The sequence below is a fragment of the Manacus candei genome, unplaced genomic scaffold, assembly GCF_025592945.1.
Source record: "Manacus candei isolate 608988 ecotype Guabito, Panama unplaced genomic scaffold, ASM2559294v1 h1tg000077l, whole genome shotgun sequence".
Taxonomy (NCBI): Eukaryota; Metazoa; Chordata; class Aves; order Passeriformes; family Pipridae; genus Manacus; species Manacus candei.
The window spans coordinates 8,499,513-8,524,238 of NW_026138125.1; the positions used below are offsets into that span (position 1 = coordinate 8,499,513).

Consider the following 24,726-nt stretch of genomic DNA (forward strand, 5'->3'; position numbering starts at 1 on the left):
CCTGTGAAAGCATTTGCCTGGTGGCCAATGTGTGATGGAAGCAGAGTTGGGCTCAGAGCTCTGTCTGAGGAACATCTGCACTGCATGGCACAATTGGACCTTATTCTTCCTGGATATCTCTCCCCAAACTGATTATTTGTCAGTCTGACATTGATTTAGTATCATATGATATCCAGGAACTGAAATAACAGGGCCTTGTATTAGTGAAACAAAAAATATTGAAGATTAAAGTATTGAAGTTGGATGTAATTCTGATGTAAATGTCTGAGTCCCCCAAGTGTTTTGTTCCGAAGGACACGAAATACCCACTGGTGGCTGTTACCCTCTGGTGTTGAGCTGGTGTAACAGGCTGTGAAGAGAGTTCTGTGGTGTTGGTTCTCTGGATTGTTTCTAGGCATACTGATGATTGAGCTAAGGGAAGTATAGTAACACATCTTATTAAATCTTAATTAAATTTGGTCGTAATACTGTTATAGTAGTAAGAGTATTTTATAAGCTGGTTTTGACCTAAGAATGATACTACTGATAAATAACTGCGCTGACTGCCTAGAATTTCTAAGATTGATTGATTTTTTTAAAATATTTTTTTTTAATTCAAATAGTGTTCAAACATTTCTCATAGTAGCAATTACTGAATAACTTTTTAGAATGTATGGTACGTTATGGCTCCTTGTGCAGATAGCAAGACACCAGCACTTTGTGTCCAGCTACTGTAAAACCCAGAGGATTTCTGTGCAGCAGGAGTTGCTACCCAGAGCCCACAGCTCCTGGCACCAAGCAGCCCTTGGCACTGGGCTGGTGCCCCTCAGCATGTTTCCTTTGGGTTCACTCTGGGCTCGTTCAGGAATTTCTGCAGCGAGAATTTACATTTCTGGTGTTACCTTTAAACATAACCTCCATTGCCTATTCCACTTCCTCAGGGAGGTTCAGATTGGATATTGGGAAAATTCCCTCCTGGAAAGGGCTGTCCAGTCCTGGCACAGCTGCCCAGGGCAGTGCTGGAGTCCCCATCCCTGGAGGCATTTAACCTGTGTGGATGGAGCCCCTAGGGACATGGGTTAGGGGTGGCCTTGGCAGTGCTGGGGAGGGGTTGGGCTCGATGGGCTCAGAGGGCTTTTCCAACTCCAATGATTCTGTGATTCTGCTGCCTGTGTAACATGATGGCAATTGAATGCTTAATATTTCTGTCAAAATAAATGTTGATTCAGTGTCGTCATCTTTGTCCTTTTTTTCCCCTAGACTCTGTTTGACTTTTTCCTTTCTTCATAAGACCATTGCTGTGTCTCCTTTGTTTTTCCTTATGGCACTGTCCTTTGTCTGTACAGTTCAGCTGACATTCTTAGAACTGAAGTTAGCTCAACTTGCTGAGAAGCAAATATTTAGATAGTAGTATATGAAGTAAAAAGTATATAAAGTCAGCAACAACTGCTGTTGATAGTACACAAACAGGGATAAAAATTGAACTCAGCCTTTTGCATCTGGAGATGTTGATTACAGGCCCTTAAGACAAGGGTAGCTGTCCTCTGGGCACTGCAGCACAGTTGCGCAGTGTTTCTACTCAACAGAGTAGACATACTAGGTAATCAATTCATTTATCATTAAAATGGGTTGGAACATATTATTTGAAAAATTAGAATTCTACAACTACATCAAAACTTCAAGGAAACCAAATTCTCAGATATTCATATTAACATTCTTTTTATTGAGTCTGGGAGATGACACCTGTCTGCCAGTAAACTGTTTCTGTTGGGAGTAAGTCCTTTGTTAGTGTGTGTGAGTAAAGTATGGTGATTGAGTTTGCAGGAAACTTGCATGTGAAACATTGGATTTATCTAATTGATTTGTTCTTTCAGATCCTCCACCCACCGGTATAAGCAAACCCCAGGTGTCAGAGGGTGTCCACACCAATGCTTATGACATTAGAACAGAAGCAGAGCAAGGCACCCTCTACTCACCAGAGCAGACATCTCTCCATGAAAGTGAGGGTCTGTTGTGTGCATTTTAAATATTGGAATACATTTCTGTAGTGATGGTATAAAAATGTAATAGTTGTGAATGCAACAAATAATTAATTTATATAGGACTTTGTGAAGTTATCAATGCTTTTATTCTTATGCTGGCTTCATATCTACAGGGTCTGTAGGTAACTCAAGGAGTTCAACACAAATGAATTCTTATTCTGACAGTGGTTACCAGGAAATAAGCAGTTTCCATAACAGCCAAAACTTGAGCAAGTCAGAGCTCAGACAGCAGCATTCCCTCGTTGGACCCACCAACAACCATGTGGTGAGGAGCTCCCGCGCTGAAGGGCAGACGTCAGTCCAGGTACCCTGACCAGTCACTGCTCCTCTGGCTGTGCATGGGCTCCACTGGGGTCAGAGACAGTAGCTCATAGCTGGGCCTCCCTTTGGGTGGGCTGGAGTTAATGATGTGAAATGACAGTTTTGTTTAACGCTTTCACGGGTTAAAAAGCCAAAATGGCTTGTGGCAGACAGGCTTGTTTGCTGGGATCAGCACACGTGTGATTTGGGTCATTCATCGAGCTGAAATGAGGTAACACTTGCGAGGACTCCTGACTGCAGAGTACACACTGCTGACAGGGTATCAAAAGGTACCTCTCACCCAGAATTCATTGTGAGAGTGCGGAAAACCTCCTGGAATTTGTCTGTACGTACACTTAGTGCTTAAAGGAAGGTGGTGCTTACGTTCCTGTACCTTCTGATGTTTCTGGCTTTTTCCCTCCTTTTTCAGTAAATGGAGTGATAGTAAGACAGTAGTTGTCAGAACTTTATGAGCTTATATCAGAACTCCACATTACTGCTCATGGGTTTCCAAAGTGGTCAAGTTGTGAGGAAGGAAAGCGTAGGTGCACAGTAACATAAGAAGCCAAATGAGAATGAAGAACAGATAGGTTTTTAATGTTAAATTGCTATTTTATATACTATGAAACACTGGTTAGAAAAAAAGTTACAGGAAACCTTGAAGGGATGTTGTTTAGGGTTAAAGCTACTCTCCCGCTGCCTGTATATACCACTAAATTGTGTGCATTTCTTGCTGACTTGTCTGTTTTACAGGAGAACACAGTGGGATTTTATGAAACTCATCAATGTTCTTGTTTTCAAACAGCCTTCAGTAAATACTGCTACCAACCGAGTCATGAGGCGGGTCAGCTCGGTCCCATCCAGGGCACAGTCTCCCTCCTACGTGGTCAGCACCGGCGTGTCCCCGTCGCGGGGGTCGCTGCGGACGTCCCTGGGGAGCGGGTACGGTTCTCCCGGCGTGGCCGAGCAGAGATCCCTGGCTTCCCACGGGTACTCCTCCACCACCCTGCCCGTGCAGCGGGCAGCGTCCCCGTACGCCGCGCACAGGCCCGCGTCCCCCTCGGCCGTGCGGCGCGTCGGCTCGCTCACGGCCCGCCAGGCAAACCCCAACGGCGGCGCCTCCCAGTACCAGACCGCGGGCAGAGTGGGCTCTCCTCTGGCCCTCGCCGACGTGCAAACCAGAGTGGGTTCTCCGTCCCAAACTCAGCTGGGATCCTCCTCCCCGAAGCGCTCCGGCATGACGGCGGTTCCGCAGCACTTGGGAACGACGCTGCAGAGGACAATCCATGACGTTGAGCAGTACGGACAGCAGTATGAAATCTATGAGAGGATGGTCCCCCCGCGGCCCGACAGCCTCACAGGTGAGTGACAGGTACAGGCACGGGTAAAACTCAGCACAAATCACAGCTGTACAAAACCCGGGTGTGGGGGGGGAAACGTTGTAGCACTGGGTGGATGTGTCAAATCGGTTGTAAATACTGCTGTCAAACACTGTATCAATCACAAGTTCCCCCTGAATACTGGCTTTCTCTATGATTACTAATTGCTGGCCAGGCATTGAATTAAATCCGATTATTTAAGTTGCTGAGTGAAATTGTCAGTCTTCCAGAGGCATGTCAGCATTTTCAAAGACAAAGTACGTTTAAATGTGTGTGCAGGCTGTACATGAAGTAAGAGATACTAACCTAGAACTAGTGTTACGTCTAGTTCTTAAAATATGTAACTTAGTACTGCTGAATATTAGTCTTATTTTCCACTAATATTTCTTGACTATCTCATACTTCAAGTTAAATATAGGATAACCATTTTAATAATAGCTTAAAATAAAGCCCTAAAAGGTAGAATCTATTAATCTGAGAGGCAATCCTTATAGAGATGCAATTACTCTACATTTTAAGTTGTGTGTGTGTGTGTTACTGGTTTGGTTCTGACTCTCATCTGAATGAGCACAGATAAGGTGATTTTCCAGTCATGTGCCCTTTTGAACGAATGGCAATGTCTGTTTTTTCTTTTAAACTGTCACACTGCAGGAAACTCCAAAATGCTCTCATTCCTCAGCAAAAGTTATATCTTGTCCCTCACCTCTGTTTGCAAGGCATAATAATTGCCAGTTTGATAAGAGGGTGGGAATGAGTTTGATGGGAAAGGCTGTTCAGTAGGGTAAATGTGTGCAGGCTAGGACTGCATCATTTCTGGTGTAACAGCAATCTTGCACTTTCGAAATATTAACAAGGTACTTTACAAATACCACTACTTGGGAATATCACCTTGTCTGAACAGGTGAACTGATAGATCTTTAGAAAAATAGTTATCGGGATAATGAATCAGTAATTCAGAAACAGACACTTTAAATGTGATGTTTTCAGAATGAAGGAAGTAATTAGCAACATGGTAGTCAAGCTGAGAGAGCATCTTCTTTTATAGCCATCTGAACTGTAATCTTTGCAGAAAACTTGAAATGCCCTAACTTCCCTGTGCTTTGTGTTACAAACTGAGTAAGAATCCCTTAGTATTATTAAAAAACTCCTACATTGTCTAGAATAAATTAGTTTTCATGTTCCTTTAGAGGGAGCAGTTCAATATAACACCCGAAATCTGAAACTCAAATTTGTAGATGATCAGTTTTCTGAGAGGAAGTTTGGAAGTGGGAAAGGTTAGTGCTGTGGCAGCCTTCAGTATAACCCAGAGCTCTTCCCTGCTATGTAAGCAGGAGGAGAGGATGGATATGTGATCAGCTCCTCTCTTCCTTCTGTGCTTGCAGTCTCCATTTCCATGGGGTGCATGTTCTGGGAGAACAGTTAGAGGTGAGTGTCTTCCCAGGAGGTGGCACTGTCACCTGGAGCTGTGGGCCCAGCTGTCCCCTTTGCCTGTTCTCATCACCTGTAGATGTGTTTTCTTAGTGATGGCCCAAAGGTTCCCTTGCAGACACTGTGGCAGAGCAGGTGTGTGATTTGGGGGGAAGCACTCCAATGCAGGATACATTTGGTTATCCATCACTGCTCCATTGTACTTTTGAAGTTGTTCTGTAATCTCCGTCATTTTGTCACCCTTGCAAAGTTCACTTTGCATGTTCTTTACTTTGATAGCTGCCAGAGCTTTAGTGCCTGCAGTGGTAATGCCAACACGGACAAAGCTGTATACATTTGTATGTATACATTGCATGAAATACTAATATATAGCAAGGTGAAAACAAAAATCTAACCCAGCTGCAGCATAGCTATGTGTATATACTCACATCACAGGCTATTTAAACCTTTATAAAGACTTTTCTCCATGTGCTTACATCTCTGCCGCCACTACTGAGCAGATGTTTGCTCTTACTGCTTTGGACTGTTCACTTTCAGGATTACAACCCCCTCGAGGCTGTGCCCTGTGCCCTCTGTCACAATGGGATTTCTGTCAGGTCCACACTTACCCTGTCATTGCTGAACCTGTGCACTGCACGTGCTGACTCAGCTTTTATTCCAAATCATGTAAAATGGTTTAGACTTTCAACTGTATATGCTACCAAAAAAATGAGTTGGAAAACTTCAAGTTGTCAGTGTCTTTTTGTCAAAGAAATGCTGCTTTGTCAGTGAGTCTTTCAGTATGGGCCATTTAATAATGGCAAAAAAAGTAATGAATAAATCTTTGTGACTGTAGATATAACCAACACCTTTTCTTGGTGAAGGAAGAAAGATTCAGTCCTGCCAGCTGGATTCTTTTGGGTTGGAGAGGGGCCATGCCGATGTTTCCGTGTGCTTGGTTGCAGGCCTGAGGAGCTCGTACGCGAGCCAGCACAGCCAGCTGGGGCAGGAGCTGCGCCCGGCGGTGTCCCCGGACATGCACATCACCCCCATCTACGAGGGCAGGACGTTCTACAGCCCCGTGTTCCGCAGCCCCAACCACGGCACCGTCGAGCTGCACCACGGCTCCCAGGCCGCCCTGTTCCGCACCGGCTCCGGTGGGTGACGGCCACGGGCTCTGCCCGAGCCCCGCGTCCCGGCACACGGGGATAGAGGAGAGCAGGGCTCAGATAGGTAATGCCAGTGCAAAGGAAGAACTAGAGGGGATCAATTAATGGAGATAAAGCCAGGTTTGAAGGACTTAAAATAACCAGCAGGAATTAAAAGGCTTTGGCGATGTTTGCTGGGAATGCCTGGGGCGATCTATCAGTGCCAGCCCGGGGTCAGAGCGTGTTCTGTTTGATATCGCACGCTCAGGTACATCTGAGATAAGCGTATTTCATGACACACAGGATTTATTGCTTCCTCTTGCATTCCCTGTGCATCACTCTCTTATGAATTGAGTTGGTGCATCAGTTTTTTATTCATCAATACAGTGAAATGAGAGCTTACCACTAACATTACCTACCGCATCTTTCACAGTAAAAATACTGTTCTACCCAACTTCTCAGCAAAGGATAATGGTAAATGCTGCAGCTGAGGATTGTCTGTGGAAACTGAGATATTCCTCTAGTACCTCACAGAATTGCTGCTCTTGTATTATGAAGAGCACAGGCATTAGTTTAGTACTAGGATTTATTTTCTGCAGGGAGAAATGTAATGTATGTTGCAGTGCAGTTTGTTCTTTAAGGTTCTTTAATAATTTATATAGTGATTTCAAAAAACTCTCAAAATATTAGAGTGAATTAATTAAGTAACTCCAGAAAAAACTACAGAGAACTGGCCAATTCATGTCATGTTTTCACACACTTGAAAATGGCTTTTTAATGCTTGCTAATACCAAGAGAATGAAGTGCTGAATGAGGCACCAGTTTTTGCAGTTCTCCTGCTTTCTACAACCTATAGTAAATGGAGTTTGTCAGAATGTGCCAATGAGGAAATATAACTAGAAATCGGAATTCTTTTTTTCCTTGTCTACTTAATACCACTTACCTTGGAAGAACAAAAGCCACAACAACAGCTCTGTTCAGTCAGGGAGATGCGTTTTCCTGTTCCTGAACTGCCTGGCTTCATCTTCATCCTCTTGTTACCTTTTGTTAGGGAAAACGTATGTGTAGTTGGGAAAAGCAAAGTATCTATTATATTATTATATAGCATAAACAATAAACAATGTAAATTTTTGTTTACTTTTCCTTTTTGGTGTAGTTGGTGAATTGATGTTATAAACTTTGAAAACACTTTTCACCCCGATTTCTGCTTGTTGGCACTTTAAATACTTGTTGAGGCAAGCTGAGGCACAAGCCTGATCCCACCAAACTTCTCATTTTGTAATTAACCTCTCCACCTTCCCTGGGACGCTGAGGAATTGCTCCCTGAAATCTGACGGCAGCTTCCCATGTGGAACTGTGCACGTTTTCAAGGCCGATGTTTTATTGCTTGCACTGGTAACTAGGTGTGGCCCCTTCTGTTCAGCAGAGCTTTGTTACCTGGTTGGTTTTGACACTGTTCTGTCCTAGGCGTGGGCAACCTGCAGCGCTCCTCCAGCCAGCGTAGCACCCTCACATACCAAAGAAACAACTACGGGCTGCCCGCGGCGTTCGCGGAGCCGCTGCGGGCGGTGCCGTTCCGGCTGCCCGAGCCCGGCTACGGCCGCGCCCTGCCCGCGCCCGACGGCGGCACCACGCGCTCCCCCTCCATCGACAGCATCCACAAGGACCCCAGGCAAGTCTCGCTGCACGCCTGGCACCCCTCGCTGCAGTTCTCCGTGGCTTAGTCCATCGCGACTCGTTTAGCGACTCAGATCTGTGCCTACATAGCCAAAATAACAAACGCGGGCTGCCCCTTGCAGTCAGAAAGAGCAGCTGTCACGCATTTTGTTATTACATTTTTCTTCCATGCTTATTTTCATGGAGAAGTTATTACAGGAAATAGTAACAAATTTTTTACAGGAAATAGTAACAAATTACTCCACTGTATTTTTAGTAAGTCTACAGAGTAACCTGTAATACTGTGGTGAGTTTTCTCATTATATGAATGAGAATTGGGGTTTGAAAATTCAAAAGTACAGACCTAATTTATTTGAATGAATTTTTCATGAGCAGCCTGCTTAAATTTCAAAACAAAGTAAGTTTAGAAATCATTTATAAATGTGGCATTTTGAAAGTGAACACGTGTATTTTTTAAATGATTACTGCTTTGTTGTTGGAAATGTCTGTGCACAGTGTGGGCCACTGACAAGGGTAATGTTGTCATTGCCATTTACTATAGACACTGTGCACTGAAACCTTGTATTTGAACCTGGGGGTATCAAAGCCCAGGCCATGCACAGCTTGGAGGGATTTATGGCATTGTGTATGTTCAGTGTGGGTTTGGGATTGGTAGGAATTCTGGTCCCTCCTCAGATTGCTGGTCACTGAGGCAGCTTCCAGGCAATCCTTGGCTGTGGAAGCACATTGCACATCCTGCTGGCTCAGAGGGAGCAGGAAGTGGGGCAGCTGTTCCTGCAGGAGCTGGGCTCAGCTATGCCTTGGGGGCTGTCCTAGGGGCACTCTGGGTACCAGGGAAACCTAGAGCAGAGATGGTGAGAGGGAGCCTCACACTGAATCCCTGGTCCTGCCTACAGCACTTTGTAGCACTGGGCACTTCCTCCAGCCCTGGCCTGTCCTGCCATCTTGACAATAAAAGCACTGCTTTAATGGATTTTGTTACTCTATTTATTGGTGGAAATTAATATATTTAATTATTTTAATAGATATTGAGAGACTGGATTAATTTCATTCAACTGAGTGGTACATTCATCCAAATGATGTCAATAGGATAATCCTAGCTCTAAGTAAAAACTTACTGGCTGACTGCTCTGGCATGTGGCAGGAAGAGTTACTTATAACAGGGGTGCTTCACATTCATAGCAAGGAACTTTAAAGAAATTCTGACTCAGTTGTCACTGCTGATGCACCTTCTTAGCTTGTAATCTCCCAGTGGAATAGCTTCCATTTAATCTGTTCCAGTTTCCTATGTGCATGTGGTGCTGTACCAGGGGCCAGAGGAGCGGGTTACACAGCCCCAGAGTGGGCTGTTGGGAAGCACCACTCTGGAATGAGAGGGAAAGCTTTTTACTAGTTTTACTAGAAAGGCAGCTTTCCCTAAGGTTTTCCTATCATTAGTATGGAGAAATAAACCTCGGAGTTGTTGAGCACTTCAAAGTGGGCACAGAACTGAGCTTCCTCTTTGGGTGAGTCTTGGGAAGACTTCACTTGCCAGGCCAACATTAGCCTTGGAACAACTCCCCAGGTACTGTTCTTGGAACATATTTGGCTCTTTTTTTTCTTATTTACTTGGATTTTTGAGCATGGGAAAACTTGAGATACTACTTCATCACCCCCCAGTCCTCCTTTACAGAAGGCAGATTGCCCAGCAACTGTTAATGACTATATTTCTATATCTGTGAATTGGACATGGGTGTGTTTCATGACTTTTCTAGGATTGGTCTGTACAAAATCATGGTGGTTTAATGAAGGGTATTTTATTTTAATAATTTTAAATTTACAGTCCCTGAATAACTCAGATCAAACAAACTTCTTGCACCTGATCCTGCCGATGACATTTCAGGGTGTGCAGGTTTTAATTGGCTTCAGCTTAGGAAGAACATTGAGCACCGACAGAAAAATGTTGTGGAAGAGATGCATTATATAATTAATTTTTGGGATATTTATGTAGGTTGAAGCATTTGAGTTGGTGTAACTTTAGTGTATACTGTATCTGTGTGGTCCACAAGCCAAGTGAAGCTCCACGGATATAGTGTCCCTGTCCAGTTAGAAGACTAAAAGGTGATGTGACTCGTTATCCCAATGTGCCTGGTTTTCCTCCTCGCCCTGGTACTCCAGAACAAAACTGGAATTGTTGACAAGATGTTCTTGCATTTAGTAAACACCCTGTGTTTGGGAGTAATGCCTTCTCTGCACTGTGCTCTCCGTGCAGGGAGTTTGCGTGGCGGGATCCGGAGCTGCCCGAGGTGATCCACATGCTGCAGCACCAGTTCCCGTCGGTGCAGGCCAACGCCGCCGCCTACCTGCAGCACCTGTGCTTCGGGGACAACAGGGTCAAAACAGAGGTATGTGCTGTGCTCCTGCAGCACCTGTGCTTTGGGACAGCAGGGTCAAAACAGAGGTAGGTGCTGTGCTCCTGCAGCACCTGTGCTTTGGGACAGCAGGGTCAAAACAGAGGTATGTGCTGTGCTCCTGCAGCACCTGTGCTTTGGGACAACAGGGTCAAAACAGAGGTAGGTGCTGTGCTCCTGCAGCACCTGTGCTTTGGGACAGCAGGGGCCAAACAGAGGTAGGTGCTGCCTGTGCCCCTGGCACGGGGCAAGCACACCAGGCCTTGCCTCTGCTCGTGGGTTTCAGCACAACACGGTGTTTGTGACCTCGTGTTTCTGGCTGTGCCACAAGGATGCTAATATTGCAGTACCTGCAGATGTGTCGTTACACACATACACAAACACAAATTTTTCCCATCATAAGAGCTGCATGGGAATTCTATAGAAATCTTTTACCTCAAGGTCGTGTAATCCAGCAGAACTGTAAAGTTTGTTTGCCAGAACCTGGCTTTGTGTAACCAGGTGATGACCGGAGACTAGAACAACCAGGAGCTCTAGAAGGCTTTCACTGTTTTTGATCAGTGTTTTAAGGGAATGAGTGATCTGTCAGGCAAAGGAAAGGAATCTAATCATAGAAATACGTAGAGGACAGTGTTTATGTCACTATGATGTGGGGGAGGGATACATCTGGGTGAATATTAAGAGTATTGTTGAAATTTCTAGAAACTTTGCACTTGAAGAGCTGCTCTTTTTGCAGAGCAGCTGTGAGCTGTTGGTCTGAAGGAATTTGCTTTTTCATTCACATTCTATGTGTGTATGTATCTGTTCTTTTCAGTATAAATTTTGTTTATATTAATAAAATACTGGTGCAACTTTTATAAGAAGATAGCCCAACATAATTCACTATTGCTGGGAGGCAGATGAAGAGGTAGTGGTGGTTTTGATGTTCTGGTGACGATCACTGTGATAATCAGCACTTATTTCTCATATTCCTTAAAAAAATTTTCAGAGATATAGGAAATTACTTTAAAAACTGCATTGCTGGGAAACAAAGCAGTAACAACTCTCTGAACACAGCAAGTGACTAAAAATGCCCCTCAGTCTTTGCAATGGTGGGGGGCTTCCCAGGAATTTCAGTCCCATGTAACAGTCAAGTCAGGAAGGTTTAGCAGCTGTTTCTTCTGGAAGTGGAATGGGATTTATGGTTCCCATAAAAACAAAAGGCTTTTACATCTGTGGAGTGAGATGGGTGAGATAGTGGGTGCTGATGGTCCCGACATTCTACTTTCCAGGTCTGTAGGCTGGGAGGAATCAAGCACCTGGTAGATCTCCTGGATCACAGAGTGCTGGAGGTTCAGAAGAATGCCTGTGGTGCACTGAGGAACCTGGTTTATGGGAAGTCTACTGATGAGAACAAAATAGCCATGAAGAACGTGGGAGGGATCCCGGCCCTCCTGCGGCTGCTGCGGAAGTCGGTGGATGCCGAGGTCAAGGAGCTGGTAACAGGTGAGCTGGTTGATCCCTCCTGGACCATGTCCTTCCTCTGAGGCTCCTCCCTCCCCCAGGCAGTGACAAGCACTCACAGTGTGTGTGATTTTCCTGATGTGGCTGTCAGGCAGACACGGGGCAGCTGGAGCCAGCACTTGGATTGACACACACTCGAGTATATCACCTAAGCAGGGAGCAGAAACTCCTCTCCTTCCACATGCAGAGGTGCTTGGGCCAGCAGGGATCTGCTGGGGTGGGTAGATGGCCTCAGCAGTCCTTGGTCCAGAGCTGTTTGTGTGGGGGTTGTTCACTCTTACACGGTGATGGAAGTCACAGTTAATGGCTGTTGAAAAATAGCTTCTGGGAAATCCCCTCTACCTGCGGTCTCAGGCTGTCTCTTTGGACTTGGGCAGATGATTCCATAACAGCTAAATACTTGTTTCTAAGTGTACCTCCACAACCATGAGGAACAAAGAGGCATCCCAAACTACCCTGTAATCTGTTACCTTAATACAGCATTCCACCAGCTCCTAATACCACTTTCCTTGTCTTTGAATGGAAACCTCCCGGATTATAACTGCCTTTACCTTCCAGGTTTATTTGTAATAAGCACTAAATTTGGTCCTAATTATCTTAAAATAAGAACCTAGAAATAATCAGGTTGTGTCCTCATTTTAAGGTAAAGGCTGAAGGGCTGTGTAACACAGCTCTGCTTCGGGGTGAACAGCTGAAGGCTTCTCCCCAATTAAGAGACGGAGGGTCCTGGGGGAGCTTTTGCCTTCGCATACTGAACTCAGTAAATAAATCATTAATCACTCAACTGATCTGCCTCTGTGTGAGTCCAGCCTCTGGGCAGGTTTGGCCTTGGGTACTCAGTGGGACTCCCTGATTTGCTCCCAGGCTAATCCCCATGGAGAAGATAATATTTGCACAAGTGTAATGGGCTTCTTGGAGGAACTTTTGTGATAAAATCCAGCACAACAACTTCAGAGGGTATTTTTCTTTAAATTATATTTCAATTTCCCAGTTGATAATCAATTCTCTTTTGTTACTGAAGTCTTGCTGTACAGGAGCTGCAACTAAGAATCATAAATAATACTTTTAACATGGCTCTAAAATGGGTCCATGGTGGTATTAAAAGTATGAAGAATCCCCGAGCACTTTAAAATGTGCAGCATTCATTGTTGGTAGGTCTTTTTTCTTTAGGGAGTAGTTTTGTACATAGTTTAATCATATCCAGAAAATTGTCTTACAGGACTAATTTTGCAGGACTAATTTCTGTGGAAGTGCCTTTTACATCCACTCTTTAGCCAGCTCTGTAGCAAGGCTGCACTACCCTTGTGTGTGAGCTGAACCCCGAGAGCAGGAGCTCTAGGAACCCCTGTGGGACACAGGAGGAACTTCAGCTGCCTGTAACCAGAAATCAAGACAAAATCAATCAGTAAATCTCCTCATGTCTGTATTCTCCCATGGAGCCCTTTAATTAGAGGGGCTTCTCTTAGCCCCCCTCAAGAGAAGACAACGAGGTGTCTCATGCAAAGATTTGTCATTCTTATTTTTGTGTGGCTGTATTAAAAACTTTTGCTGTCTTATAAACTTTCATTTTTGTGAACTCCTGTAGCATTTGCTGTCTGCTCCCCTCATAATTTATTTTTGAAGAAATGGATGTTCAAGATCTAGTCAAAGGGGAACCCAAGTGGTTTGGGCAGCTGTTGAGGGGCTGTTGAGGAGCTGCTGCTGGCCGGGTTTGCTGAGTGTGTGTGGCTGTGCAACCTCACAATCAGGAAAATACTGTGTGTGAGGGAAGTATTTTGAGTAAGATCAGCACCTGGTGAGACTTTGGATGAACTTTATGCTGTGTTTTATGATGAAAAAGAGGATTCAATGCTGTGTTTAGCATATTGTTTGCATATACAGTTCTGCTGGTGACTTATGTCAGGTCTCATACCTCCGTATCTGGATGTAACATACAGAGATTGTGCAGGGCAGGGAACTAGGGATTTGTGCCCAAGGATAAAAGATGGATGGCAGTTCCATATGGCTGGTAGGTCAATGGAACATGCTCTGGACTTGTTGCTGTTGTTTCCAGGAAGAAAATTTTTTACATCCACTCTGCTCTTCAGTACCTGATTTCCTGGCGTACAGTGCGAGGGAGCAGGAATGTCAGGGCAGGCCATTCTTATCATTGGAAAAAACCCAATACCCTCCTCTGCTGTTCCACATTGCTTTCCTCCTTTTTGGATGCTGGCTCTCCAAGTTCTGCCTGCTCTAGAATCATACCACATATTTAAAGTGATGTCTTTTAAGTTTGAATGTTGCTTCATGTTTGTTTGCCAAGTGTCTACTGACTTTACTGCAATGGAAATCTTTTCTAAGGGGTTCTCTGGAACTTGTCTTCGTGTGATGCTGTGAAGATGACAATCATTAGAGACGCTCTGTCCACGCTGACAAACACTGTGATAGTGCCCCACTCGGGATGGAACAGCTCCTCCTTTGACGATGATCATAAAATTAAATTCCAGACTTCCCTCGTTCTGCGCAATACAACAGGATGCCTGAGGTATCTGCTCTTCTAGAAGACTCCCTTTTAAAGACTAGTCACGTTGTCCAGGTCCTTTTCATACTGTAGTTTTAAAAACAGACAAGTTGTTTTATTCTATAAATTACAGGATTCCATCATTTAGGGAGCTTTTCCAATTGTTCTTTTTTTTTTCTGTTAAAAAATAAGAAAATTACCAAGTTAGTCACTAAGAGTTACTGACTGATGAATTACCAATCAGCTACATCAACACCTTCTGCAAACTGTCTAATAAATGGTTGTCTGTCCTTGCCTACACCATGTTCCTTGGTTACCCCAACCTTCAGGAACCTGAGCTCCGCCGGGGAGGAGGCGCGGAAGCAGATGAGGTCCTGCGAGGGGCTGGTCGATTCGCTGCTCTACGTGATCCACACCTGTGTGAACACCTCAGACTACGACAGCAAGGTGGGTGCACGGCTCACCTACAGATGTGATGGTGCTGAACTGTCTGCTGGGATCTCTGGGCTTTGTGTGGCTCAGCTGAGCACGGTGGTGTTCGTAGCTCAACTGGCATCGCTCCCGAGCCCTGGTTGGGAGGCACAGCCAAACTCAGCTGCACAGCACAGCATCACTTCTCGTTTGCAGCTGTGCTGCAGAAGTCATGCCTCAATAAAATAATAAGCTCTTGTGCTTTTCATTTTCAGAATACTAAAGAATAAGCCACTATAGCAGAGCCCACTGTTATAACTACTGTCAGATTTAAGAGAGATTGCAGTTTTCCCAGAGAAACAGCCCAAGCACTGCCCAGAGCCCAGCATTAGAATTTAGAGCTTGTGCTCCCAGCACCTTTTCATCTCTGCTGGACTGGTTTGGTTTATCTCTGTGTGAGAAAGAGCTGGTGACAAGGCATCTCTCTGATTTGGTTCAGACAGTGGAGAACTGTGTGTGCACCCTGAGGAACCTTTCCTACCGCCTGGAGCTGGAGGTGCCCCAGGCGCGGCTGCTGGGGATCAATGAGCTGGATGACTTGCTGGGAAAGGAGTCACCCAGCAAAGACTCGGAGCCAAGCTGCTGGGGGAAAAAAAAAAAGAAGAAAAAAAAAACTTCCCAGGAGGATCAGGTTTGCGTTTTCCTTGTACTGCCAGTGCCTCAGATGGGGTTTGGCTCATGGTGGGGGAGGACGTATCTTGATGAAAATGATCCTATGCTGAATAAAAATGGAGGTTTTGTGTTGTTACACATCTGCGTTCCTTTCTCAGTGGGACGGAGTTGGCCCTATCCCAGGATTTTCCAAGTCTCCTAAAGGGGTGGAGATGCTCTGGCACCCATCAGTGGTGAAGCCGTACCTGACACTTCTGGCAGAGAGCTCCAACCCAGCCACTCTGGAGGGCTCTGCAGGATCTCTCCAGAACCTCTCTGCAGGCAACTGGAAGGTATGGGAATTCTTCCTCCTCTTCCTCTCCTTGTACTCTGGTTGCTTTTTCTAATAAGATCTTGGAGTGTGTTTGGGGGGAATATGCAATTTTCTCACGTGCACCTGAGCGTTCCCCTCTTGTCTGTGCATTAGTGCTCATGTGCTGCAGTCATGTTTCCACAGTGAAAAGCTGTGGAAAGGGGAGGGAGCAGGAAGAGCCATATGGAAACTGGCCTTAATTGGTACCATTTGTTTTAAATAAACAGAAAAGGCTTCCTTCCATCACATAGTGAGTCAAAATAATCTTCTGGTGTCTTCTAGCTCTGAGTTCTGGTGGGAAGGTGCTGTTGAAATAAGACCAGCACAAAAAAATTTGCCTTTTCCCCTATTTCATTATTTATTTCCATACATTCTGGCCATTGCATACAATATACTACAAAAGCAGCACATGAGAACACTGTATTGATGTCACGTTTTTGTCATGGAGAGAGTAAAAAACACAGCAAACATAAGCTGCTTCCTTTGCTTGCAGCAAGCCAACTAAGCCTTTTTATGTTTGACCAATATAAAACTGGTCTTAAAAAAACCCCAAAACCTACCAAACAAAACCCAGACCACTTTGTTCCCTTTTCAGTGTTGGTCATCTATTGAGGTATTTTATCTCTTTTTTATTTCCTTTGTAAGAGGAATGAGTGAAAAATGGCAGAGAGACAGCTCTTTATAATCCCAGAAGAGGCACACACTGAACATGTCATCTTTTGTTGCCATGTCCCCCGGCACGCCCGAGAAGGGCGGTGCAGCCCGAGGTGGTGTGGGGCTCTGGGGGCTCTGGGGTGACGGGGCTCTCTGTCAGTTCGCAGCCTACATCCGCGCCGCCGTCAGGAAGGAGAAGGGGCTGCCCATCCTCGTGGAGCTGCTGAGGATGGACAATGACAGAGTGGTGTCCTCTGTGGCAACTGCCCTAAGGAACATGGCATTGGATGTGCGGAACAAGGAGCTCATCGGTACGTACAGGCCGCCCTGGGGGAGAGCACCAGCACCACCATGGCCCTGGGGGAAAGCCAGGGATGAGATTGCACTGATGGGAACAGCGCAGTGCATGTTACTGTGTCACAGAGATGAATCCTTGTGAAAGCAGCAGCTTTTCTGAGCAGTGTTGCCATATTAGTTTGCCACTGGCCACCTTTGATGGATGGGAGTCACCTCAGCTCAGCCCAACTGGACAGGAAACCCTCAGTGCCAAATGGGACGGAAACGTAGCTGAGCTTCCTTGGAGCTCAGCACCCACCTTTTTGGGGGGTTTGGGTCCCTCACATGCTCTCAGCGGTGGGACAGCTCTGGTGCCAGTACAGCAGTGCTTTGTTTAACAGTATTGCACAGAGAGAGAGGGAAGAAATCCTCTTCTGGTAAAGTATGTCCAGGAAAACCCAGATATAGTGCAGTATGTGTGCCTTTGCTGAACTAAGTCATCAACAGGGCTGCTTGCTAGAAGAACTTTCTGTTTCTCAGTTGTCAGTTCTAATATTTAACACTTTAAGCATTCATCTGTGCCTTTCTCATCTAGCATTGAAAATACCTCAAACAACATCTTTCCTGCCTTGATGAGGAACCTCAGTCTGTTACTGTTGAATGTGCTTCAGCCTCAGACTGCTGTGGCTTCAGTGAACCCTGCTAATACATGGCATGATGTAAAAAAGTCTCTTTTTTGTTTCAGAAGCATTTACTGTGTGTAGACTTGTGGGACAGGGATATAACAACTGTTTATAAAGATAGGAGGATCATTATTCTTAAAAAGAGAAATGCAGGTGGACAGAACTTTATTATCTGTTTCTGAAGCTTCTCCATCTGGGACGTTCAGAGCATGTTTTCCTGCAGTGCAGGCATTGCACACACAGGGAATTACTAAAGAGAGACTCCTGTTCTGTAGCACCAGCCCTGTGTGGGTCAAACTCAGGTGATACTCTCTTGTCAGGATGTTTCTTCCATTCCTGGCAGAACTTTTCAGTTCAGGAATGTTCCTCCACCTATTCCCTCTCCCAGTCAAAGCTGTAACTGAAAGAATTTCTGGCTTCCAGATACACTCTGAATCTGATCTCTGTATAAAACACATCACCTGTGCTAGAAATCCTCTTTAGGAGTCTCTCTGCCCGTGTGGGGCAGGAGCAATGGGCTCCTGTGGTCACACTGAAGGAAGTGAGACATGAGGACTCCAGCAAATAACAATATATGTTGGAATATGCAGCATGTGGGTGAGCTTGCTAAAGGAATGGCACTGGTAGGGTGCTGCTGCAGACAGCATTGTGGGGATGGTTTTCCAGGGGGTTTCCTTTTGCCTGCAGATTTCCTTTGTGGAAATTTTTTTTGCCTCGTGCACATTACACAAACACATAGTGAATGGCTTTCTGCAAAGCTTCTTCATCGTTCACTGTTCTGTACAAATACACATCTTCAATAAAATCAATCAATCATTCAATTAACAGCCAAACAGGGAAAAACCAAACCTTATCTTTAGTTCTGTCCCTTGTCTGCTGCTTATCCCTGGCATCAGTCAGCAGCTGGAGACTGACAGAGCTGAGCTCTGACAGATAACAAATAAGGCAAAAAGAACATCCAAAAGAAAGAATTCCCAGTTAATGTAAAGATTCCTTTAACCCTCCCACAGATGAAGCTGAGGAATGTGCACCGCTCTGTCAAGTAGCCAAACGTTTTTCCTTGAACAATTCTGCTTTCTCCAAATAATCCTTTTTTACAAATACTTCCGTTTTAATGCAAAATTCAGCTTTTCACACTTCTAAGCTAAAAGGAAAAAAAAATTCAAAAATTGATCTTCGGTCTCTCTTGACCCTGTGTAAAATGTGGATTCTTGGCAGGGTTTGATCCTGCACTGCTTCTCCCTGCCCTCAGCTGCCGTTCTGTGCCATTTCCAGCCCGCAGTCCCAGCCCGTGGCTTGACCGGTTTCTCTGGGGGTTTGCAGGTAAATACGCCATGCGGGACCTGGTGAACCGGCTGCCGGGCGGGAACGGGCCGAGCGTGCTGTCGGACGAGACGGTGGCCGCCATCTGCTGCGCCCTGCACGAGGTCACCAGCAAGAACATGGAGAACGCCAAGGCCCTCGCCGACACCGGCGGCATCGAGAAGCTGGTCAACATCACCAAGGGGAGAGGGGACAGGCGAGTGGCTGCAACGCTCATCCCTGAACTGGCTCTGTTTCCCTTTTAAATGCTTAAGAGTGCGGGAAATTTTTTTGGGGTGAAAAAAGATCTGCTTTTGCAGTCTGGGTCTGAGGAGCTGACAGTTGGAATGACACTGGGAGGGAGGGGGCAGCCGGTGCCGCTGTGCTCTGCAGGGTGTTCTCCATCCAAGGCTTCTGGAGGCTTCTACAGCTGCCCAGAGTAAGCGTGGTCGTGGGGCCTCTTCAGGGTAAATGAGTTAAACTGCCCCCTCTTAAACACCTACAAGATTAATAGAATACTTGGAGCTTTTCCAAGTCACACTGTGTGGGCACCTTTGTCAGGATGTTTCCAGCAGCTGTTCATTGTATCTGGTGCAGCCCTTTGGTCCGTGGAAAGAGAACGTGGCCGGGGGGATCCCCTGGAATAGCATTGCCAGGCCAGTGCTGGCTGAGGGGGGCTGGCTCTGCCCAGTGTGCCAGCCCTGGGCTCCAGGGGCTGTGAGCCGAGTTCTGTGCTGGCATCATGGTGGTGTAGAGGGAATGAAGCCTGTGAGAGCAGGACAGCCAAGGAACAGGAGCCTGTGGTGGGGCAGCAGGAGGCCCCAGGGACCCCATAGCTGTGGGGTGGGGCAGCAGGAGGCCCCAGGGACCCCATAGCTGTGTCACTGTGCTCCATCTCAGCAGGCTCCTGCACAGACCAGGCTGTTACCTGTCCTCCCATGCGTAGTGGAACACTGGTGGTACAGTCAGCCCTGCGTGCTGTTCCCAGATTGGATCAGATGGTAAAGGAGAGGAAGGGATCTCTTCTCAGAGACGTGGGTCAGTGTGAATTAACCACACCAGGTTTTTAGCACAGTCTGTCTCACCAGGAGCTAGGCTGTTTTGAGGATTCCCAGTTTATATCACTTTCCATGTCCAAGGGACAAGGCTCATTCCAGCTGCAGGTGTGGGTGCAATGATCCGTTCTATGACCTCACTGCTCTGTGGGGGCAATGTGTGAAGTTGCATCTGCACTTACATTTATGAGGCAATGAAGTTTAAGCAAATTTAAGATCTTGTGAACATACTCAGTATCTACTCAGTGATTAACTCTATCAACTGCATCTTTTCAGTGTTTTCTTCCAAAAACTGTATTTGGATGAATCCAGTGACAGACAGAGACATATGTTTACCACAGACATCCATGCTGTGGCATTTAATGTCTGGTCACTACTGCAGTACCATTCCCAGCTTACTCCATTTCTCTATGAAAAGATACCCTGGGTTTATTTTTAATAACAGCTGCAGCAACTTTCCTTGTTTGGCTCTTGAGAGTGAAAAAAGTGTTTTCCCAACCAAAGTTTCCAGCAGTGCAGCACGGAACCGAGAACACAAACTCACTGTGAGGATGCCTGGAGACTTTTAATAGCAGCTCTCTTTTATTTTTTATTCTTTTTCTGCTATTAGGAGTTTTGTACAGTGATTTAAAGTCTGAAGTCTCCATTTTTATGGAATACACTTCACAGAATGTTTCTTTAATGATTTTTATTCTTGCAGACACTGACAGTAGCTATTTCAACCCCTCTCTCTGTGTTTCTCATGTGGGTGACCTGAAGGGAACATTCCAGGCTGGAGAGGGTTGATCTCCAGGCTGGGCCATGCTCACACTGGTGGTGCAGGGCCGGCCTGGCCCCACAGCAGCAGAGTGGGGCTGTTATGGAGCTCAGAACACTGTTCTGCTGCAGTGGAATTCCGTGGCTTTCTCACACTGCAACACTCTTCCCTTGCCCAGGTCCTCACTGAAGGTTGTCAAGGCAGCGGCCCAGGTCCTGAACACGCTGTGGCAGTACCGAGACCTCCGGAGCATTTACAAAAAGGTAAAGTACAGAATCAGCCTACACGGGAAAATGGTGCCACAAAAACTCCTCGTTTATTTATAACTCACCATTTATTTTGATTTTTTCTCTTTTTGCCACTCCACAGGATGGGTGGAATCAAAGTCACTTTATTACACCAGTATCAACACTGGAGAGAGAGAGATTCAAATCCCACCCTTCTCTATCCACAGGCAATCAGCAGATGTCACCTGTCATGCAGTCAGGTCAGTCAGGGAGGGTGAAGGGGACCTGCTTTCCATGTTTTTAACTCAAAGAGCCTCTCTGGTTGCTGCTAATTCCATCTAAAACATGGAGGTCAGGCTGTCTCCCCTTGGTGCTTGAGCCAAGTACTTCAGGTGCTCTGGGTGTTCCTGGGCTGTTCCTGGGCTGTTCCCGCACAGTGAGATCCTCAGCGTGCACAGCTGGACGTTGGTGCCAACCACTGCCCTCTCCAGAGCTGCTCCCCCTGCGCTGTGTGGGCACCGTGGACGTGGGTACCTGACAGCAGAAACAGCGACAGAGCCACAGCGAGGAGCCCGTTGTCATTCCCAACTATGTCATGTCCCATTAGGATGAGCAACCAAATACAAAAATGTTACTTTTCTGACTCCTCCTCGTTTATTTCTCGCCTTTGTTCCTTTAGCGCCTTCAGTGCTATTTACATCTTCCCGAGGGCCGGTACAAAACCTACCTGAAGCCTTCTATTTTGTCTTCCTTTCACATTTTATTTTATCCAATTTACTCTTCTCAAGACTCTCTAGAGCAGATCTCTGTTAATACAGAGCAATACCCACCTACCATGGCTGCTAAAATCAGTGGCTAGTTCCTACAGTACTCTTGTTCAATTACTTCTTTACGTAAAAGTAACAGCCCTCACACATTCCTTCATGCCATGGTTGACTTGAAAAACAAGGGCTCCATGAGGGATTTATTTTCCTCCAAGAAGTAAACTATAGTGTCTTTTATGCCAGAGTTCCTCTCAACCACCAAGGAAGCAAGTACGGCGTAGGCTCAGGGAACTGACTGGATTCTACCCAAGTGTAAAAGGAGATTCCGATACCGACTGTCACATTCCTATCTGGGCACTTTCTCTCCCCGGATACACCAGCAGAACAACTGTGTTACTCCAGTTCTTTTAATGGCAAGTAGGAAGTAGATGAGCAGCTCTAACATGATATTGAGAGGCTGTTGTACTTCAAAGACAACTTAGTAAAAACTCCTCATAGGAAGTGTTGCTTTCCTGCTTGACAAGGCCAAGGGGAGGCAGTGGAAGTTGTCACCAGGGTGGTTCACCCAGGAACAGCTGTGACTGTTCTGTCCTTTCCCACCTCCCAAGGTGTGAACCCTCATGGCAGGAAGGGGTGAGGAAGGTTGGGTGTGTGAAAGGCGTCTGTTTCTCCTGAGAACATCTCTTTTCCCACCAGTTGGCAGCACGTCCTCGTCCCCGGCTCTGCTGGGGATCAGGGAGCCCCGGCCGGAGTACGACAGGACACACCCCTCTCTGCAGTATTACAGTAGCCAGGGCGATGTCATGGCACATAAGGACATCTACACTGGTAAGGGACCAGCTGGGAGCTGGGAACTGCACTGGGGAAAGGCTCCCTGGGGGAGGAGTTCAGTCACAGGCACTTCCAGTAGTGGGCTGGTTGTATCAACTGTTGCTTCCCATTTCCACTGGTTGTATTTGGTGCTGTGGCACAGGGCAGGGTGTCACCTGGCTCTGCTGATCTGTGTAAAACTGCACTGGGACCAGAGTAGATCCCTTTGCATACTGGGAGGTGAGAGGTGGTTGGAATTCTTATTTTTATTTCAAGTACTATTACAGAAAATTGTTTTATTCACATTATACGATGATGTTATAAATTATAACATGCAGTTGTATATTATAACATTATATTACTAAATTATACCAAAAGATCAGAATCTTTTCTCTGATATCTCTTTTTCTTCTCACTATGTGACACAAGTTGCACACTAGTAGATGATTGTCTCTAAGGAGAAGGAAATGCCTTGTTTTAAACATTATGAATCTGTAAAACAAAAACCAGCAACAAAAAAAAGCCTCTTGGCTTCACTGTAACTGCTGCTGAGGGACAACATTTGCCTTTATTCTGTTATTACATTTTATATATATCTACATTAGTAGATGCTAAAATCTGCAGATTTAATTGTTTGAGTGCTACATAATAGGCAAAATAGAAGCCAATAGACTTAAGAGATGGAAGAATAAAGACTGAAGTTTATCCTTAAACTGTTTTCTGCCAGGTTCCAGCAAAGCTTCCCCAATTTACATCAGTTCCTATTCCTCACCAGCGAGAGAACAGAACCGACGGCTGCAGGTGAGCCCAGAGCTGCCCGGGCTCAGCAGGGGGCTGTGGCTCTGGGCACTGCCCTGTCCCAGCCCCGGGGCTGCTGTACCTGCTCCCTTACGAGTTCTCACGGTGGGGTCCGAGACCTCTGCTCTGATTTGATTTGGGCTTGGGGGGGTTCGTAGGTATGGTCAGGTGCTGTACCTCCTACACCTGCGCTCTGAAGTTGTGCTCCCTTCCCAGGGGTGTGGGAGGAGACATGCAGCAGGCTCAGGGAAATGTACCACTTCCTTGGGTACATTTCATGGAGGTTTGAGACCTGTGTTACTGTCAGTGATAGAGCTGCACTTGGGAAAGGTTCTTTACAATGTGTGTGAATTTGAGAAACAAGTATTTTCTCTGTTGATTATACCTTGAAAGCTTATTTTTCTATCATTTTGCCAGCAGCATCAGCAGTTATACTACAGCCAAGAAGATACCACCAGGAAAAACTACGATGCCTACCGGTTGTACCTGCAGTCCCCACACAGCTACGAGGACCCCTACTTCGACGACCGAGTTCACTTTCCTGCTGCTTCAGATTACACAACACAGTATGGACTGAAATCAACCACCAATTATGTAGACTTTTATTCCACCAGACGATCTTCTTACCGAGCAGAACAGTACCCGGGCTCCCCTGACTCCTGGGTGTAGCACCAGAGAGAACAACCCAGCGTGGTTCTCATCTGGCTCGAGAAGGACTGGAACGGCCCCGAGTGGCTTTGGTTATGAAATGAGAAAGTGAAAGACAAGAAGGAACAAGGAAGATTTGTTTTGGGGTTTTTTTGAGAGAGGAATTGTCAGGAGGAAAACTGGCAGGGACGGTTTTGCTCTGTTTAGGTGTTAGGTATCATTACTTGTAGCTCCTGTAGTCTGGTGAGGGTGTGGGCGATGTGATGAAAGGTTTGAGAATTGAGTACAATGAATTTGGAAAGTGTGTAGGTCAGAGCAAATTAAAGCTGATTTTTTTTTATGTGAATAAAAGTCCTGGTCTGATAGTTTGTACAGAAAAAATCCGCCGGCTGCCCCTGTTTCCTCGCTATTACTAAATGTCAGGATTGTATGCTACTGCGTCGTGTACATTCTGCCTGCGTGTAAATATGGAAACGCCACCTCGGTCTCAAGTGCCATCCATTTGTAATGCAGTGTGTCATTGGAAAAGGAATCTGAAACATAGTGCACAAAAAGAAATCCAAGAGAAAAAAAGCCCAAACTTTAAAAAATGAATAGTGTAATTTTGAAGCACAAAGTCCGGTCCAGTACATCCACACCTCTCCCATTCCCTGCCTATTTCATAAGGAACTTCACTGCCATTTTCTATGCACATGGAATAACAATAAATATGGAAGTCTCATCCATGGAAAGCTGTTCCCTGTTCATTTTTTTCTTATTATTTTCTGTGTGTGATATTCAGAAACAAATACCATGAACATGAATTCTAATTGTATGTTTTTCAGCAGGTTAAATATATCAAAGCATTTAGGCCATTTCCCCAGCTCTCTCCAGTGGAAATGTGTCAGGCTGGCAGCCCAAAGTGCTAAATCCTGCACCTTCCTACTGGGATTTGTGTATTTTTGATATGGGCAATCCAAGGTACTTCAGAACTGAAGCCTGTTTTCTTTCCA

At 45.7% G+C, this 24,726-nt stretch overlaps 1 protein-coding gene across 9 annotated transcripts in view; it reads left to right on the forward strand.

Annotated features, from left to right (window-relative positions):
- PKP4 (plakophilin 4) overlaps positions 1-24,465 on the forward strand; it is a 72,380-nt gene extending 47,915 nt beyond the window's left edge. For 2 of the 9 annotated variants that reach the window (XM_051810395.1, XM_051810400.1), the window contains 18 exons: positions 1,854-1,979; positions 2,135-2,325; positions 3,127-3,682; positions 6,073-6,264; positions 7,723-7,931; positions 10,188-10,316; positions 11,594-11,807; positions 14,166-14,349; positions 14,655-14,772; positions 15,236-15,427; positions 15,567-15,740; positions 16,575-16,725; positions 18,697-18,892; positions 20,666-20,750; positions 20,857-20,974; positions 22,175-22,306; positions 23,016-23,089; positions 23,504-24,465. In XM_051810395.1, the coding sequence (XP_051666355.1) occupies positions 1,854-1,979; positions 2,135-2,325; positions 3,127-3,682; positions 6,073-6,264; positions 7,723-7,931; positions 10,188-10,316; positions 11,594-11,807; positions 14,166-14,349; positions 14,655-14,772; positions 15,236-15,427; positions 15,567-15,740; positions 16,575-16,725; positions 18,697-18,892; positions 20,666-20,750; positions 20,857-20,974; positions 22,175-22,306; positions 23,016-23,089; positions 23,504-23,755 (3,293 nt within the window). In that variant the 3' untranslated portion in view covers positions 23,756-24,465. The other 7 variants (XM_051810393.1, XM_051810394.1, XM_051810397.1 and 4 more) reach the window with 7 other exon arrangements.
- Positions 24,466-24,726: the final 261 nt, after the last annotated feature.